Here is a 19,250-nt window from a genome sequence, read left to right as displayed (position 1 = left end):
TACTGTACTCGGCTGTATGATGTATCCTAGATACTGTACTCGGCTGTGTGATGTATCCTAGATACTGTACTCTGCTGTATGATGTATCCTAGATACTGTACTCGGCTGTATGATGTATCCTAGATACTCTACTCGGCTGTGTGATGTATCCTAGATACTCTACTCGGCTGTGTGATGTATCCTAGATACTGTACTCGGCTGTGTGATGTATCCTAGATACTGTACTCGGCTGTGTGATGTATCCTAGATACTGTACTCGGCTGTGTGATGTATCCTAGATACTCTGCTGTATGGTGTATCCTAGATACTCTACTCGGCTGTGTGATGTATCCTAGATACTGTACTCGGCTGTATGATGTATCCTAGATACTGTACTCGGCTGTATGATGTATCCTAGATACTGTACTCGGCTGTGTGATGTATCCTAGATACTGTACTCTGCTGTATGATGTATCCTAGATACTGTACTCGGCTGTATGATGTATCCTAGATACTCTACTCGGCTGTGTGATGTATCCTAGATACTCTACTCGGCTGTGTGATGTATCCTAGATACTCTACTCGGCTGTGTGATGTATCCTAGATACTGTACTCGGCTGTGTGATGTATCCTAGATACTGTACTCGGCTGTGTGATGTATCCTAGATACTCTGCTGTATGGTGTATCCTAGATACTCTACTCGGCTGTGTGATGTATCCTAGATACTGTACTCGGCTGTATGATGTATCCTAGATACTGTACTCGGCTGTATGATGTATCCTAGATACTCTACTCGGCTGTGTGATGTATCCTAGATACTCTACTCGGCTGTGTGATGTATCCTAGATACTCTACTCGGCTGTGTGATGTATCCTAGATACTGTACTCGGCTGTGTGATGTATCCTAGATACTCTACTCGGCTGTGTGATGTATCCTAGATACTCTACTCGGCTGTATGATGTATCCTAGATACTGTACTCGGCTGTATGATGTATCCTAGATACTGTACTCGGCTGTGTGATGTATCCTAGATACTCTACTCGGCTGTGTGATGTATCCTAGATACTCTACTCGGCTGTATGATGTATCCTAGATACTCTACTCGGCTGTCTTCTTCATGTGTGCGCTGCCCTGCTCTCTCTCTTTCTGCAGGTGGACTTTGCCAACCGGTTTGTGGGCGGAGGGGTCACGGGATCAGGTCTGGTTCAGGAAGAGATCCGCTTCCTGATTAACCCTGAACTCATCGTCTCTCGCCTCTTCACTGAAGCCCTGCTGCAAAATGAGTGTCTCATCATCACAGGTCAGACAATCCCCACTAGTGTCTGTCCTAGTAATCATACAGAAATAAAACATCACAGAAATGTTCCATAGGCACACAAAAAAAGCTTATTTATCTCAAATGTTGTGCACACATTGGTGTACATCCCTGAAAGTGAGCATTTTTTCTTTGCCAAGATAATCCATCCACCTGACAGGTGTGGCATATATCAAGGAGCTGATGAAACAGCATGATCATTTCACAGGTGCACCTTGTGCTGGGGACAATAAAATGCCACTTTTTAAATGTGCAGTTTTGTCACACAACACAATGCCACAGACATCTGGTGTTTTGAGGGAGCGTGCAATTGTCATGCTGACTGCAGGAATGTCCACCAGAGCTGTTGCCAGAGAAGTGCCCCATGGTGGCGGTGGGGTTATGGTATGGACAGGCATAAGCTACGGACAACAAACACAATTGCATTTTTATCGATGGCATTTTGAATGCACAGAGATACCGTGACGGGATCCTGATGCCCATTTTTCTTTTAAAGGTATTTGTGACCAACAGATGCATATGTGTTTCCAGTCATGTGAAATCCATAGATTAGGACTGAATTCATTTTTTTTAAATTCACTGATTTCCTCATTTGACCTGTAACTGTTTAATGCGTTGATATTTGTGCTCGGTATATTTTGGTGGACAAGAATCTGTTGAGAATCTGAGAGAGCATAGCCACATAGACATTGTATCTATATTTGGCTGGCTAGGGTACTGTGTAATGCTGTGGACACTGGACCCCTCATCTGAAGGTGTAAATAAAACCAGAACAAACGACGGGTAACTCGCAGCAGGGTTGCTGTAAATGACAGAACCCTTCAGTCCAACCTGTCAGGTACCTCTTACAGCACCAGCCAGCAGGACCTACTGCTGTGACAATCACTTCCTGGAGTTGTCAACCTCTCCCTGTTATTTCCTCTGATTGGCTCTTCCTGAGATCGGCCCAATCAGTGGCTGGTTAGTGTTAGTGGTTAGTAGTAGATAGAACTGTTGATTGCACAGTCAGTCTGTTTGGGGTAATTAATGTTCATTCATATTGGGTGAACCGTTTAAGTATTACAGCACTTGTACATAGTCCGTCCGTCCGTCCCCCCCCCCATTTGAGGTGACCAAAAGTATTTGGACAAATTCACTTACGTGTATTAAAGTAGTCTTAAGTTTAGTATTTGGTCCCATATTCCTAGTACACAATGATTACATCAAGCTTGTGATTCTTTTGGATGCATCTGCTGTTCATTTTGCTTGTGTTTCAGATCATTTGGTACACAATATAAATTAAATGGTAAATAATTTGTGTTATTTTAGAGTAACTTTTTATTGTAAATAGGAATAGAATATGTTTCTAAACACTTCTACATTAAAGTTGATTCTACCATGATAATGATAGTTCTGAGTGAATCTTGAATAATGACGAGTGGGAAAGTTCGATAAATCTCTGCAGCTTGACAAAGAGTTTATACGGGGGGGGGGTCATGTCTGAATGCATTTTGAATAACTGAATTGAAAGGCTGCATGCAAGGACAAAGGTGGCTAGCGCTCGCTCTCTTCAGCCTAGTGAACTCTGGCAGAGATGCGTTTTAGCCCCGGGCGCACACTGGCTGTCTGAACGAGGCCACTAAAACTCATCTCGGCCTGCTTAAGCAAGCGTTAAGATGGAATAGTAAGTTAGTTGAATGAAAATAGTATGATCAGAAAGGTAGTATTTTTTTTTTAAATGTATTTTTATGGCACAGAGTTTCACTCCTATTTAAGTCAGTGAGAGCACAGATCCTATCAGTTAATTTAAGCACAGATCCAATCAGTTAATTTAAGCACAGATCCTGTCAGTTAATTTAAGCACAGATCCTATCAGTTAATTTAAGCACAGATCCTATCAGTTAATTTAAGCACAGATCCTGTCAGTTAATTTAAGCACAGATCCTGTCAGTTAATTTAAGCACAGATCCTGTCAGTTAATTTAAATCACCATTTAGACTGAAACATCATTTAAAAACTTTTTTTTGTTTTTTACTATTTTTATTTTGGCTTTGCCCAGAAATACAGTATGACCAAAACATTACAGCACCGGCTTTAATGTCAAAGAAAATAGCTGAGTCCTCCATATATATTTCTTAAATATATGGTTTGAAATTTGCAGCAGCTAGAAGCCATTGTCCGTTATTTTGCAGACTGATCTCATAGCTCTTCTTGTGAACTTGCCTGTCCCAACAAGGAGAGGAGAGGGTGTGATGACTGGCATGATTAGTGAGTTGTTGACAAAGGTAGAGAGGGATTCTGCCTACGGTGCGTACGTGCGTAGGCTGATTTGTGAGGCTGCCTGGTTGAAACCACGCTGTGAAGATTCCCTTCTTCTGTCTCTTCATCAGCCACCTCTCAACAGGCAGGCACAATCAGCTTACAAACACTCTGTCTACACCAGTGCTTCCCAAACTCGGTCCAGGGGACCCTAAGGGTTCATGTTTAGTTGTTTTTCCCCTAGCACTACACAGCTGATTCATAATCAATAATCAACAAATCATCAAGCTTGTCTACATCTCCCCTTTCTTAAAAAGACACTGTTGTAAAAAGACAATTTGTTGGAGAAAAAAAAAATATATATATATGTCTAAATGGTTTGAAGTTCAACTACAAGGACGTATACAGTGAAATGCTACAAACATATCACCAACCCTCCTGTATTTTTTTTATTTTTTTATTTATTTTACCGTTATTTTACCAGGTAAGTTGACTGAGAACACGTTCTCATTTGCAGCAACGACCTGGGGAGTAGTTACAGGGGAGAGGAGGGGGATGAATGAGCCAATTGTAAACTGGGGATTATTAGGTGACCATGATGGTTTGAGGGCCAGATTGGGAATTTAGCCAGGACACCGGGGTTAACACCCCTACTCTTACGATAAGTGCCATGGGATCTTTAATGACCTCAGAGAGTCAGGACACCCGTTTAACGTCCCATCCGAAAGACGGCACCCTACACAGGGCAGTGTCCCCAATCACTGCCCTGGGGCATTGGGATATTTTTTTTTTAGACCAGAGGAAAGAGTGCCTCCTACTGGCCCTCCAACACCACTTCCAGCAGCATCTGGTCTCCCATCCAGGGACTGACCAGGACCAACCCTGCTTAGCTTCAGAAGCAAGCCAGCAGTGCTATGCAGGGTGGTATGCTGCTGGCAATTGTATGTATCTGCCTGTATCTTAAAGGGTAGGAAGCATGAGTTTTTACTCACCAGTATAACAACACAATGTGGTCAAAGACTTAGTAAACTTAGTCGTAGTCACCATAGTTATGTTTTTGGGTTATTGCATATTTATTAACTTATTTCCAGATATCTTCTAAAACTACCCACAGTGCACTATTTCTCAACATTAATATGGAGGATCTATTCTGTGCTACCGAGTTCATATGCTAGCTCGGTGGCTAGCTCAAGCTGGCTAACGTTAGCCACTAGCATGTAATTACATTCCAGACCCGACTGTTGGTGGGTGTGACCTACAATCCACCAATCCCAGGAAGTGTTATGTAAACAAGGAGCACGTGCGGCCATGCTTTGTCACTGACTTTGTAGCTGTGGTATCTAGTGGGAACCTGTTAGCACAGCAGACTACGGTGCCTTCTTGCCGTGGGCTCCAAACGAAAGAGAAAATCATACCTGCTCTAATTGTGTAGTACCTCGTCTGTTCTCCTTTTTTTGTTTTGTAACTTTTTCTACCTTGGCTTATGCTAGCACACTAGCTGACGGACATCTGTAATCTAACTATTTTTGAAATCCCTGACTCTCCCATCAGCCGGGGAAGCGTCTGCCTCCCCTTAGCTTTGATAACTAACTCAATCTGCACGCTTTAAAACGTTTTGCCATCAATAAATCTGTCCCTGCTCTCTCTTTGCTTTGATCTGTGGTAATGTTTTGGTAGTCGTAGCTGGTCTCCAGTAGTTGGGCTCTAGCTTGCCGACCATAACCGTGGTGGTTGGCTAGGCTAGTAGTTAGTTGGCTAAATAGCTAGCTTGCTGGCTAAGATAACTGCATATAGCTAACATTCTTTGATAACTGGTTAGATGGCGTTATGTATTTCCAAAACTTTGGTTTACTTTAATGTAGCTGTAAGCTAGGTGTTGATAGCCACTGGCTGACTCGTGTAGTGCTAACGTAACGTTAGTAGTCTAGTAGGGCAAACGTTAGCAGGCTAATTGGCTAGCAACCTTTGCAAGTTGATTTGTAACAATACATTCGTAAAGTATTTGCTTGTAAGTCAGCAGAAACCAGTAGTCTTGAGTGCAAATTATTTGGTTTAATTTGAAGGTATACATGTGAAGTTATTTTCTGTTGGGAGTTTTACATTCTATGGAATAGACTGGCTCACAGTACATCATCTCCCGGAAAAACTTTGTCACTGTTCGGGAATTCTGATCCGTTTTATGTAATAACTCCTCAAATAGAAAAGAGAGATGTAAACTTTGCATTGAGACTTTTCACGTGTATACTAATGCAAATCCATAATGTTAGTCGTAGTAACATTTCTGCTAGCTACCCTGTAACACCCACCACACAGGTTCGTTTCCTCGGGGGGAGTTTTTTTTCTTTGCTCTGTTCTGCGTCACGTCATTCCTGGTCAGCAGGATAGCCATCGGTGAATCATCTGCTTTCCCCTGTCACAGCACAGCCCAGCCAGGCAATCAAAGCAAATTCAATTAGGCCTGGGCACTTTGGCAAATTTCAATGGGGGAGGTAATATCCATTAAACCCCCTCCTCCTCCCATGTCAAGACGTATCACGGGGGAATATGATTTAATACCACCGGCCTGGCCGTCCGGCCCGCGATGATACAACTTGGGGGGGGGGGGGGGGGGGCAACAAAATGCTGCTGGTGGTGGTAGCACAGGAAAGGTTTAATAAAGATGATGGAATGGGAGAGTCCATTAGTGGATCAGGGTCTTGGGCAGGTCTTTCTGCTCGGAGGTCATGAATTCTAGTACTGCTGTAATAACATTAAGTGATTTAAGTGGGGAGGGGAAAGAGGAGAAGGGGGAGGCTAGTGGAGGGGGGAGGAGAAGGGGGCGGCTAGTGGAGGGGGGGGGGGAAGGGGGAGGCTAGTGGAGGGGGGAGGAGAAGGGGAAGGCTAGTGGAGGGGGGAGGAGAGAGAGGGGAGGGGAGAGGCTAGTGTAGGGGGGAGGAGAGAGAGGCTAGTGGGGGGGGAGAAGGGGGAGGCTAGTGGAGGGGGGAGGAGAAGGGGAAGGCTAGTGGAGGGGGGAGGAGAGAGAGGGGAGGGGAGAGGCTAGTGTAGGGGGGAGGAGAGAGAGGCTAGTGGAGGGGGGAGGAGAGAGAGGGGAGGGGAGAGGCTAGTGTAGGGGGGAGGAGAGAGAGGCTAGTGGAGGGGAGAGTGGATATGGGGACAAGGAGTGGTGAGGAGGGAGGCTGAAGGTTACTCCTCTCTGAGAGGTGACCTGTCCTTCCCCAGTCCCTGGCTAGCTGGGTGTCTGATTGGAGAGGGTTAAAATGCTGATTGGGTGGCTGGTGGAGAGGTTTAGAATGCTGATTGGGTGGCTGGTGGAGAGGGTTAGAATGCTGATTGGGTGGCTGGTGGAGAGGGTTAGAATGCTGATTGGGTGGCTGGTGGAGAGGGTTAGAGTGCTGGCTGGGTGGCTGGTGGAGAGGGTTAGAGTGCTGGCTGGGTGGCTGGTGGAGAGGGTTAGGTTGGTGATTGGGTGGCTGGTGGAGAGGGTTAGAATGCTGATTGGGTGGCTGGTGGAGAGGGTTAGAATGCTGATTGGGTGGCTGGTGGAGAGGGTTAGGTTGGTCATTGGGTGGCTGGTGGAGAGGGTTAGAATGCTGATTGGGTAGCTGGTGGAGAGGGTTAGGTTGGTGGCTGGTGGAGAGGGTTAGAATGCTGATTGGGTGGCTGGTGGAGAGGGTTAGGTTGGTGATTGGTGGAGAGGGTTAGGTTGGTGATTGGGTGGCTGGTGGAGAGGGTTAGGTTGGTGATTGGGTGGCTGGTGGAGAGGGTTAGGCTGGTGGCTGGTGGAGAGGGTTAGAATGCTGATTGGGTGGCTGGTGGAGAGGGTTAGGTTGGTGGCTGGTGGAGAGGGTTAAAATGCTGATTGGGTGGCTGGTGGAGAGGGTTAGGTTGGTGATTGGTGGAGAGGGTTAGGTTGGTGATTGGGTGGCTGGTGGAGAGGGTTAGGTTGGTGATTGGGTGGCTGGTGGAGAGGGTTAGGCTGGTGGCTGGTGGAGAGGGTTAGAATGCTGATTGGGTGGCTGGTGGAGAGGGTTAGGTTGGTGGCTGGTGGAGAGGGTTAGGTTGGTGATTGGGTGGATGGTGGAGAGGGTTAGGTTGGTGGCTGGTGGAGAGGGTTAGAATGCTGATTGGGTAGCTGATGGAGAGGGTTAGGTTGGTGGCTGGTGGAGAGGGTTAGAATGCTGATTGGGTGGCTGGTGGAGAGGGTTAGAGTGCTGGCTGGGTGGCTGGTGGAGAGGGTTAGAGTGCTGGCTGGGTGGCTGGTGGAGAGGGTTAGGTTGGTGATTGGGTGGCTGGTGGAGAGGGTTAGAATGCTGATTGGGTGGCTGGTGGAGAGGGTTAGAATGCTGATTGGGTGGCTGGTGGAGAGGGTTAGGTTGGTGATTGGGTGGCTGGTGGAGAGGGTTAGAATGCTGATTGGGTAGCTGGTGGAGAGGGTTAGGTTGGTGGCTGGTGGAGAGGGTTAGAATGCTGATTGGGTGGCTGGTGGAGAGGGTTAGGTTGGTGATTGGTGGAGAGGGTTAGGTTGGTGATTGGGTGGCTGGTGGAGAGGGTTAGGTTGGTGATTGGGTGGCTGGTGGAGAGGGTTAGGCTGGTGGCTGGTGGAGAGGGTTAGAATGCTGATTGGGTGGCTGGTGGAGAGTGTTAGGTTGGTGATTGGGTGGCTGGTGGAGAGGGTTAGGTTGGTGGCTGGTGGAGAGGGTTAGGTTGGTGGCTGGTGGAGAGGGTTAGGTTGGTGATTGGGTGGATGGTGGAGAGGGTTAGGTTGGTGGCTGGTGGAGAGGGTTAGGTTGGTGGCTGGTGGAGAGGGTTAGGTTGGTGGCTGGTGGAGAGGGTTAGGTTGGTGGCTGGTGGAGAGGGTTAGGTTGGTGATTGGGTGGCTGGTGGAGAGGGTTAGGTTGGTGATTGGGTGGCTGGTGGAGAGGGTTGGGTTGGTGATTGGGTCGCTGGTGGAGAGGGTTAGGTTGGTGATTGGGTGGCTGGTGGAGAGGGTTAGGTTGGTGATTGGGTGGCTGGTGGAGAGGGTTAAAATGCTGATTGGGTGGCTGGTGGAGAGGGTTAGGTTGGTGATTGGGTGGGTGGGCGGAGCTAGAAAACTCTAGGTGCTTGTGAGTTCCTGGAAGGAGTGTCCCACTTCCACAGCGTTCACTGATATGGCCTGGGTTGTGTCCCAAATGGCAACCTATAGGGAATACAGTGCCATTTATTATAGACTGAGTGTACAAAACATTAGGAACACCTTCCTAATATTGAATCGCACCCCCTTTGGCCCTCAGAACAGCTTCAATTTGTTTGGGTCATGAATGACAGTAACCTCTCGAGGGAAATCATCACCACTTGCCCAGTTGTCCTTTGACAAAAGCTTGCAGATTTTAATTTGTTTCTGACCTTTTCTCTGCCACGCAATTAGAGACAGAAACAATTGTTGAGCAAAGCAAAGCGTGTTTTTTTTTTTCAAATTTCAAAGCGTTGAAAGTGGATGAACGTCCTAATCATCAGTCAGGGGCCTCTAGTCTGGTCTGTGGCCTATCAAAATGATCTTTCACATTTTAAACAACTTTGTGTGGCTATAAGAGAGGGAAACGACTGGCTTTATTAAGACTTAAAGTTTTGCGCTGGTGAAATGGATCAAATGCCAACCGTTAGCTTTTCCAGAGAATCCAAACATTTGTTTTTTTGTCTGAAATAAGAACCTTTGGTCCGTCAGTCAGACGGACACTGTTTATCATTATGGACGGTGTTAGTCAGTCAGACGGACACTGTTTATCATTATGGACGGTGTTACAGTCAGTCAGACGGACACTGTTTATCATTATGGACGGCGTTACAGTCAGTTAGACGGACACTGTTTATCATTATGGACGGTGTTACAGTCAGTCAGACGGACACTGATTATCATTATGGACGGTGTTAGTCAGTCAGACGGACACTGTTTATCATTATGGACGGTGTTACAGTCAGTCAGACGGACACTGATTATCATTATGGACGGTGTTACAGTCAGTCAGACGGACACTGTTTATCATTATGGACGGTGTTACAGTCAGTCAGACGGACACTGTTTATCATTATGGACGGTGTTACAGTCAGTCAGACGGACACTTTATCATTATGGACGGTGTTACAGTCAGTCAGACGGACACTTTATCATTATGGACGGTGTTACAGTCAGTCAGACGGACACTTTATCATTATGGACGGTGTTACAGTCAGTCAGACGGACACTTTATCATTATGGACGGTGTTACAGTCAGTCAGACGGACACTGTTTATCATTATGGACGGTGTTACAGTCAGTCAGACGGACACTGATTATCATTATGGACGGTGTTACAGTCAGTCAGACGGACACTGTTTATCATTATTCGGATGGTCCACTTGTGATGGTCACGTGTAAATGTCTGTGTCCTGCGGTGCATGAATGAAAGTGTTATCTCGCTCTTTCATTGAACCTTTATTTAACATGGCAAGTCAGTTAAGAACAAACTCTTATTTTCAATGACAGCATACCGGGAAACAGTGGGTTAACTGCCTTGTTCAGGGGCAGAACGACAGATTTTTACCTTGTCAGCTCGGGGATTCGATCCAGCAACCTTTCGTTTACTGGCCCAACGCTCTAACCGCTTGGCTACCTGTTCTAACCACTTGGCTTCTTGTTCTAACCACTTGGCTACCTGTCTCTAACGGCTTGGCTACCTGTCTCTAACCACTAGGCTACCTGTCTCTAACCACTAGGCTACCTGCTCTAACCACTAGTCTACCTGTCTCTAACCACTAGGCTACCTGCTCTAACCACTAGGCTACCTGCTCTAACCACTAGGCTACCTGCTCTAACCACTAGGCTACCTGCTCTAACCACTAGGCTACCTGCTCTAACCACTAGGCTACCTGTCTCTAACCACTAGGCTACCTGTCTCTAACCACTAGGCTACCTGTCTCTAACCACTAGGCTACCTGTCTCTAACCACTAGGCTACCTGTCTCTAACCACTAGGCTACCTGTCTCTAACCACTAGGCTACCTGTCTCTAACCACTAGGCTACCTGTCTCTAACCACTAGGCTACCTGTCTCTAACCACTAGGCTACCTCTCTAACCACTAGGCTACCTGTCTCTAACCACTAGGCTACCTGTCTCTAACCACTAGGCTACCTGTCTCTAACCACTAGGCTACCTGTCTCTAACCACTAGGCTACCTGTCTCTAACCACTAGGCTACCTGTCTCTAACCACTAGGCTACCTGTCTCTAACCACTAGGATACCTGTCTCTAACCACTAGGCTACCTGCTCTAACCACTAGGCTACCTGTCTCTAACCACTAGGCTACCTGTCTCTAACCACTAGGCTACCTGTCTCTAACCACTAGGCTACCTGCTCTAACCACTAGGCTACCTGCTGTTCCAAATGGCACCCTATTCCCTTTTCTAGTGAAATATCTATCTAATATCTAGGGAACATGGTGTCATCTGGGACGTATCCCGTATCTTATTACCCAAGCTCCTCTCCAGATGCTGCCTTTCCCCTTTTACGGTTTGTAGATGTGTTACGCGGTCCAGCTCTCCTACTGCCAGAAACCATCTAGTAGAATTGATTTCCAAAGCTCATAGTGTCTTGGCTCAATCTTGATCACTGTAGTTTACAGTTTACTTTACACTATCTACTATCTTAATATCATCCAATATGTAATCATCATCATAATATTATATTTTATTCGGAGAGATCTTTTTCATTTACAGATGGAAATCACAAATCTCTTCACATTGTGACCTTCTACTGAATATAAAGTTAAATTTAGTTTCTGTTTAAAACGGGCTGACATTTCAGGTTGTCTTTAAAAAAAAGAAAACTCATATACTAAAGGGACATTATCAGAATTTCACAATGTTATTCCAACTTCATAGTGTGGAACTATATATAAAAACAGGAGAATTTACATTTGACTGCACTGGGCCTTTTATTAAGCAAGAATAACAACAACAATGGCTCATGGTGATCTCGATCACACAAATTGTAGCCTACGTGGCTTTTGTACAGTTCTTTGTGAGTTTGGGCGGTATCCAGATATTCATATCGTTACTCTGCCGTGTCGGGGTTTACGGTATTACCGACAGCATACAAGGGGGGTGCTAAAAACGCAACAGAAAAGCCCATTGGATGTTTATTACCAGAATGCTAACAAAATTAGCACAAGTAATAGCAAAATCACATAGACGCTGTTAGCTAAGTCCTTTTGAGTGAAAATGAACATAAACTAATTGCAAAGGCAGGAAAATCCAGCTCAAAGTTATACAAGCATCGCTAGTAGCTAACGATTTGTCATTTTTGGTGAGTGTGGACATTTTATTTACTGGCGAAAGTGAATGAGATAAATTGTGCAAATGAACATAGTTGTAATGCTTGCTTTTCTGAAGGAAGAGTAGCGTGGGTACACAGAGCAGAGGTGGGAAGAACGGAGGAGGAAGAGCAGCATGGGTACACAGAGCAGAGGTGGGAAGAACGGAGGAGGAAGAGTAGCGTGGGTACACGGAGCAGAGGTGGGAAGAACGGAGGAGGAAGAGTAGCGTGGGTACACGGAGCAGAGGTGGGAAGAACGGAGGAGGAAGAGTAGCGTGGGTACACGGAGCAGAGGGGGGAAGAACGGAGGAGGAAGAGCAGCATTTGTACACAGAGCAGAGGGGGGAAGAACGGAGGAGGAAGAGCAGCATGTGTACACGGAGCAGAGGGGGGAAGAACGGAGGAGGAAGAGCAGCATTTGTACACAGAGCAGAGGGGGGAAGAACGGAGGAGGAAGAGCAGCATGTGTACACGGAGCAGAGGGGGGAAGAACAGAGGAGGAAGAGCAGCATGGGTACACAGAGCAGAGGGGGGAAGAACGGAGGAGGAAGAGTAGCGTGGGTACACAGAGCAGAGGTGGGAAGAACGGAGGAGGAAGAGCAGCATGGGTACACAGAGCAGAGGTGGGAAGAACGGAGGAGGAAGAGTAGCGTGGGTACACAGAGCAGAGGTGGGAAGAACGGAGGAGGAAGAGCAGCATGGGTACACAGAGCAGAGGTGGGAAGAACGGAGGAGGAAGAGTAGCGTGGGTACACAGAGCAGAGGGGGGAAGAACGGAGGAGGAAGAGCAGCATGTGTACACAGAGCAGAGGGGGGAAGAATGGAGGAGGAAGAGCAGCATGTGTACACGGAGCAGAGGGGGGAAGAACAGAGGAGGAAGAGCAGCATGGGTACACAGAGCAGAGGTGGGAAGAATGGAGGAGGAAGAGCAGCATGAGCAGAGGGGAGAAGAACGCTAGAAGGAAGCACAGGGACAAAATACAGAGCTTTCTTGACTTCTCAAACACGGCAGAAAGCCGTTTTGAGAAGTACGGTAAGCTTAATGTGAAAGGTGAAATGAAGAACGCAATCTGCTTTATCTCCTAACAATACTGCAATTATGTCATTAAAAAGTAACTACAAATATTCAAATCTATTCAAAAACTTTAAATAAATAGTTTCAACTGTATCCACGGTATATGCTATATGCTAACCATGGATGTCATAAGGTGAATGCACCAATTTGTAAGTCGCTCTGGATAAGAGCGTCTGCTAAATGACTTAAATGTAAATGTAATCCCGTGGGTATTTCCAAATACCCCGATATACGGTATACCGCCTAACTCTATTTCTTTGGAACACTACATTTGTATTAAACCTTGTGTATCATTCTGGGAACTGGAATTGAACACCAGAGAGTTTTACTGAGGCAGTGATTACTTACCAGGACTCCCTGGGAAACTGGGGGAATTTTTACAGAGTAGACAATCCTGGTTAAATATTTCAAATGAGTGTAAGTTCACTAGAAAATAAAAAATAAAAAAATGAGCTGATTGTTAATGACGTCCCGGGCTTGTCAAATGTAGAATTGCTCGTGAGATTCTTCTTGAGAGGAGGCGCCCACTGACCAGGCTTCAGTAATCAGCTCTTGTTTGTACACACACACACCACACACACACCACAACACACCACAACACACCACACCACAACACAACACAACACAACACAACACAGAGCCACCGCAGGTACTAAGGAGGCCTAATGAATGAGAGGTTAATTTGTTGTTCTGAACCCTCCCCTGTGGGCGGGGCTGTTGTTCTGAACCCTCCCCCTCTATCTCTTCCTCCCCTGTGGGCGGGGCTGTTGTTCTGAACCCTCCCCCTGTATCTCTTCCTCCCATGTGGGCGGGGCTGTTCTGAAACCTCCCCCTCTATCTCTTCCTCCCCTGTGGGCGGGGCTGTTGTTCTGAACCCTCCCCCTCTATCTCTTCCTGTGGGCGGGGCTGTTGCTAACTAGGCTTCTAGGGCCGCATCCCAAATGTCACTCTTTTTATATTCCCTTTTATAGTGTGCTACTTATGTAGTGACTAAATAGGGAATAGGGTGCCATTTGTGACGCAGCCTAGCTCTCTCTTCTTCCTAGGGAGGTAATACGTTGACCTTCTTGTTGGAGACAGCTGCTCTCATGTGGCATCGCTTCACATGGAATAATTAACAAAAAAGATTAAGCGATTGGCTGGCTGTAAAAATCACAGCTATCCTGACTGTTTGTTTCATTATATCTCACCTACTCAAATAATATCACTTTTTTTTGTGGGTCATTGTCTCGGTCACTGACGTGTCAGGTATTTGATGCTCTATAGATAATGTCCTTCAATAACGATGTCAAGCGCTAACATTTTAAAGGGAAAGTACGCGATTTTGACAACTAAGCCATTTTCCTACTTAGCCAGTCAGATGAATTCAGGGATATCATTTGTATGTCTCTGCGTACAGTTTGAAGGAAGTTGAAGGTGGTTTTGCGAGCCAATGATAGACTTCCAGTCATTGCTCGGTGTAAATAGAACAAGTTAATTGCCAAAAAAATCTTGCACTATCGCTTTAATTTTGATTAGTTGTTGATATTGGTCTGATCGTGAATGGTTTCTGTTCTGTTTGGCCCCTCCCCCAGGTACTGAGCAGTACAGTACATACACTGGCTACGCAGACAGCTACCGATGGGACGGCAAACATCAGGACAAGACCCCAAGGTACGTACTTACCGATCACACCGTTTTCAAATATACTCTACATAATTAAGGGATTTCACTCTGTAGTTGTTTACAATATTGATTACCAACTAACCGGTCGCCAGGAGAGGGACTGGCCACCCTTCAGAGCCCGGTTCCTCTCTAGGTTTCTTCCTAGGTTCCTGCCTTCTAGAGAGTTGTTCCTAGCCACTGTGCTTCTACCTCTGCATTGCTTGCTGTTTGGGGTTTTAGACTGGGTGTCTGTTAAGCACTTTGTGAAAACTGCTGATGTAAAAATGGCTTAATAAAATACATTTGATTGATATGACCTAATTCTGTCGTCCACAGAGACACCTGGCAGAGGAGGTGCACAGAGATTGTAGCGATGGACGCTCTGATGTTCAAGAACTTCTTCGAACAGTTTCACCCTGAGAAAATGAACAGAGAACTGAATAAGGTGAGTAGTGGTAACTCGACCCGGGGGAGTGGTGGTAACTCAACAGGGGAGCGGTGGTAACTCGACCAGGGGGAGCGGTGGTAACTCGACCAGGGGAGCGGTGGTAACTCGACAGGGGAGCGGTGGTAACTCGACCAGGGGAGCGGTGGTAACTCGACCAGGGGAGCGGTGGTAACTCGACCAGGGGGAGCGGTGGTAACTCGACCAGGGGAGCGGTGGTAACTCGACCAGGGGAGCGGTGGTAACTCGACCAGGGGAGCGGTGGTAACTCGACCGGGGGAGCGGTGGTAACTCGACAGGGGGAGCGGTGGTAACTCGACAGGGGAGCGGTGGTAACTCGAACAGGGGAGCGGTGGTAACTCGACCAGGGGAGCGGTGGTAACTCGAACAGGGGAGCGGTGGTAACTCGACCGGGGGAGCGGTGGTAACTCGACCGGGGGAGCGGTGGTAACTCGACCGGGGGAGCGGTGGTAACTCGACCGGGGGAGCGGTGGTAACTCGACCGGGGGAGCGGTGGTAACTCGACCGGGGGAGCGGTGGTAACTCGACAGGGGAGCGGTGGTAACTCGACCAGGGGAGCGGTGGTAACTCGACCAGGGGAGCGGTGGTAACTCGACCAGGGGAGCGGTGGTAACTCGACCAGGGGAGCGGTGGTAACTCGACCAGGGGAGCGGTGGTAACTCGACCAGGGGGAGCGGTGGTAACTCGACCAGGGGGAGCGGTGGTAACTCGACCAGGGGAGCGGTGGTAACTCGACCAGGGGAGCGGTGGTAACTCGACCAGGGGAGCGGTGGTAACTCGACCCGGGGGGAGCGGTGGTAACTCGACCCGGGGGGAGCGGTGGTAACTCGACCCGGGGGGAGCGGTGGTAACTCGACCCGGGGGGAGCGGTGGTAACTCGACCCGGGGGGAGCGGTGGTAACTCGACCCGGGGGGAGCGGTGGTAACTCGACCCGGGGGGAGCGGTGGTAACTCGACCCGGGGGGAGCGGTGGTAACTCGACCCGGGGGGAGCGGTGGTAACTCGACCCGGGGGGAGCGGTGGTAACTCGACCCGGGGGGAGCGGTGGTAACTCGACCCGGGGGGAGCGGTGGTAACTCGACCCGGGGGGAGCGGTGGTAACTCAACAGGGGAGCGGTGGTAACTCAACAGGGGAGCGGTGGTAACTCAACAGGGGAGCGGTGGTAACTCAACAGGGGAGCGGTGGTAACTCAACAGGGGAGCGGTGGTAACTCAACAGGGGAGCGGTGGTAACTCAACAGGGGAGCGGTGGTAACTCAACACCGCTCCCCTGTTGAGTTAACACCGCTCCCCTGTTAACTCAACAGGGGAGCGGTGTTAACTCAACAGGGGAGCGGTGTTAACTCAACAGGGGAGCGGTGGTAACTCAACAGGGGAGCGGTGGTAACTCAACAGGGGAGCGGTGGTAACTCAACAGGGGAGCGGTGGTAACTCAACAGGGGAGCGGTGGTAACTCAACAGGGGAGCGGTGGTAACTCAACAGGGGAGCGGTGGTAACTCAACAGGGGAGCGGTGGTAACTCAACAGGGGAGCGGTGGTAACTCAACAGGGGAGCGGTGGTAACTCAACAGGGGAGCGGTGGTAACTCAACACCGCTCCCCTGTTGAGTTAACACCGCTCCCCTGTTAACTCAACAGGGGAGCGGTGTTAACTCAACAGGGGAGCGGTGTTAACTCAACAGGGGAGCGGTGTTAACTCAACAGGGGAGCGGTGGTAACTCAACAGGGGAGCGGTGGTAACTCAACAGGGGAGCGGTGGTAACTCAACAGGGGAGCGGTGGTAACTCGACCAGGTGGGAGCGGTGGTAACTCGACCAGGTGGGAGCGGTGGTAACTCGACCAGGTGGGAGCGGTGGTAACTCGACCAGGTGGGAGCGGTGGTAACTCGACCAGGTGGGAGCGGTGGTTACTCGACCAGGGGCAGCGGTGGTAACTCGAACAGGGGAGCGGTGGTAACTCGAACAGGGGAGCGGTGGTAACTCAACCAGGGGGGAGCGGTGGTAACTCAACCAGGGGGGAGCGGTGGTAACTCAACCAGGGGGGAGCGGTGGTAACTCAACCAGGGGGGAGCGGTGGTAACTCAACAGGGGAGCGGTGGTAACTCAACACGGGAGCGGTGGTAACTCAACCAGGGGAGCGGTGGTAACTCAACCAGGGGAGCGGTGGTAACTCAACAGGGGGGAGCGGTGGTAACTCAACAGGGGGGAGCGGTGGTAACTCAACAGGGGGGAGCGGTGGTAACTCAACAGGGGGGAGCGGTGGTAACTCAACAGGGGGGAGCGGTGGTAACTCAACAGGGGGGAGCGGTGGTAACTCAACAGGGGGGAGCGGTGGTAACTCAACAGGGGGGAGCGGTGGTAACTCAACAGGGGGGAGCGGTGGTAACTCAACAGGGGGGAGCGGTGGTAACTCAACAGGGGAGCGGTGGTAACTCAACAGGGTAGCGGTGGTAACTCAACGGGAGCGGTGGTAACTCAACAGGGGGGAGCGGTGGTAACTCAACCAGGGGAGAGGTGGTAACTCAACAGGGGAGCACTGGTAACTCGACCCGGGGGGAGCGGTGGTAACTCGACCCGGGGGGAGCGGTGGTAACTCAACCAGGGGGGAGCGGTGGTAACTCGACCAGGGGGGAGCGGTGGTAACTCGACCAGGGGGGAGCGGTGGTAACTCGACCAGGGGGGAGCGGTGGTAACTCGACCAGGGGGGAGCGGTGGTAACTCGACCCGGGGGGAGCGGTGGTAACTCGACCAGGGGGGAGCGGTGGTAACTCGACCAGGGGGGAGCGGTGGTAACTCGACCAGGGGGGAGCGGTGGTAACTCGACCAGGGGGGAGCGGTGGTAACTCGACCAGGGGGGAGCGGTGGTAACTCGACCAGGGGGGAGCGGTGGTAACTCGACCAGGGGGGAGCGGTGGTAACTCGACCAGGGGGGAGCGGTGGTAACTCGACCAGGGGAGCACTGGTAACTCAACCAGGGGAGCGGTGGTAACTCAACCAGGGGAGCGGTGGTAACTCAACAGGGGGGAGCGGTGGTAACTCAACAGGGGAGCGGTGGTAACTCAACAGGGGAGCGGTGGTAACTCAACAGGGGAGCGGTGGTAACTCAACAGGGGAGCGGTGGTAACTCAACAGGGGAGCGGTGGTAACTCAACAGGGGAGCGGTGTTAACTCAACAGGGGAGCGGTGGTAACTCAACCAGGTGGGAGCGGTGGTAACTCAACCAGGTGGGAGCGGTGGTAACTCAACCAGGTGGGAGCGGTGGTAACTCAACCAGGTGGGAGCGGTGGTAACTCAACCAGGTGGGAGCGGTGGTAACTCAACCAGGTGGGAGCGGTGGTAACTCAACCAGGTGGGAGCGGTGGTAACTCAACCAGGTGGGAGCGGTGGTAACTCAACAGGGTAGCGGTGGTAACTCAACGGGAGCGGTGGTAACTCAATAGGGGGGAGCGGTGGTAACTCAACCAGGGGAGCGGTGGTAACTCAACCAGGGGGAGCGGTGGTAACTCAACCAGGGGGAGCGGTGGTAACTCGACCCGGGGGGAGCGGTGGTAACTCGACCCGGGGGGAGCGGTGGTAACTCGACCAGGTGGGAGCGGTGGTAACTCAACCAGGTGGGAGCGGTGGTAACTCAACCAGGTGGGAGCGGTGGTAACTCAACCAGGTGGGAGCGGTGGTAACTCAACCAGGTGGGAGCGGTGGTAACTCAACCAGGTGGGAGCGGTGGTAACTCAACCAGGTGGGAGCGGTGGTAACTCAACAGGGGAGCGGTGGTAACTCAACAGGGGAGCGGTGGTAACTCGACCAGGGGCAGCGGTGGTAACTCAACCAGGGGAGCGGTGGTAACTCAACAGGGGGGAGCGGTGGTAACTCAACAGGGGGGAGCTGTGGTAACTCAACAGGGGAGCGGTGGTAACTCAACAGGGGGGAGCGGTGGTAACTCAACAGGGGGAGCGGTGGTAACTCAACAGGGGGAGCGGTGGTAACTCAACAGGGGAGCGGTGGTAACTCAACAGGGGAGCGGTGGTAACTCAACAGGGGAGCGGTGGTAACTCAACAGGGGAGCGGTGGTAACTCAACAGGGGAGCGGTGGTAACTCAACAAGATAGCGGTGGTAACTCAACAGGGGAGCGGTGGTAACTCAACAGGGTAGCGGTGGTAACTCAACAGGGGAGCGGTGGTAACTCAACAGGGGGGAGCGGTGGTA

The 19,250-nt window shown here is 49.8% G+C and overlaps 1 protein-coding gene across 2 annotated transcripts in view; it reads left to right on the top strand.

Annotated features, from left to right (window-relative positions):
- LOC129828581 (poly(ADP-ribose) glycohydrolase-like) overlaps positions 1-19,250 on the top strand; it is a 126,289-nt gene that overhangs the window by 71,462 nt on the left and 35,577 nt on the right. For both annotated transcript variants that reach the window (XM_055889631.1, XM_055889630.1), the window contains exons 14-16: positions 1,134-1,281; positions 14,513-14,591; positions 14,919-15,027. In XM_055889631.1, coding sequence (XP_055745606.1) covers positions 1,134-1,281; positions 14,513-14,591; positions 14,919-15,027 — 336 coding nt within the window. The remainder of the gene's footprint in view (positions 1-1,133; positions 1,282-14,512; positions 14,592-14,918; positions 15,028-19,250) is intronic.

This window comes from Salvelinus fontinalis, chromosome 30, assembly GCF_029448725.1.
Source record: "Salvelinus fontinalis isolate EN_2023a chromosome 30, ASM2944872v1, whole genome shotgun sequence".
NCBI lineage: Eukaryota > Metazoa > Chordata > Actinopteri > Salmoniformes > Salmonidae > Salvelinus > Salvelinus fontinalis.
Note: the sequence above shows the minus strand (reverse complement) of the source record. Positions and strands in the feature narration are given on the sequence as shown.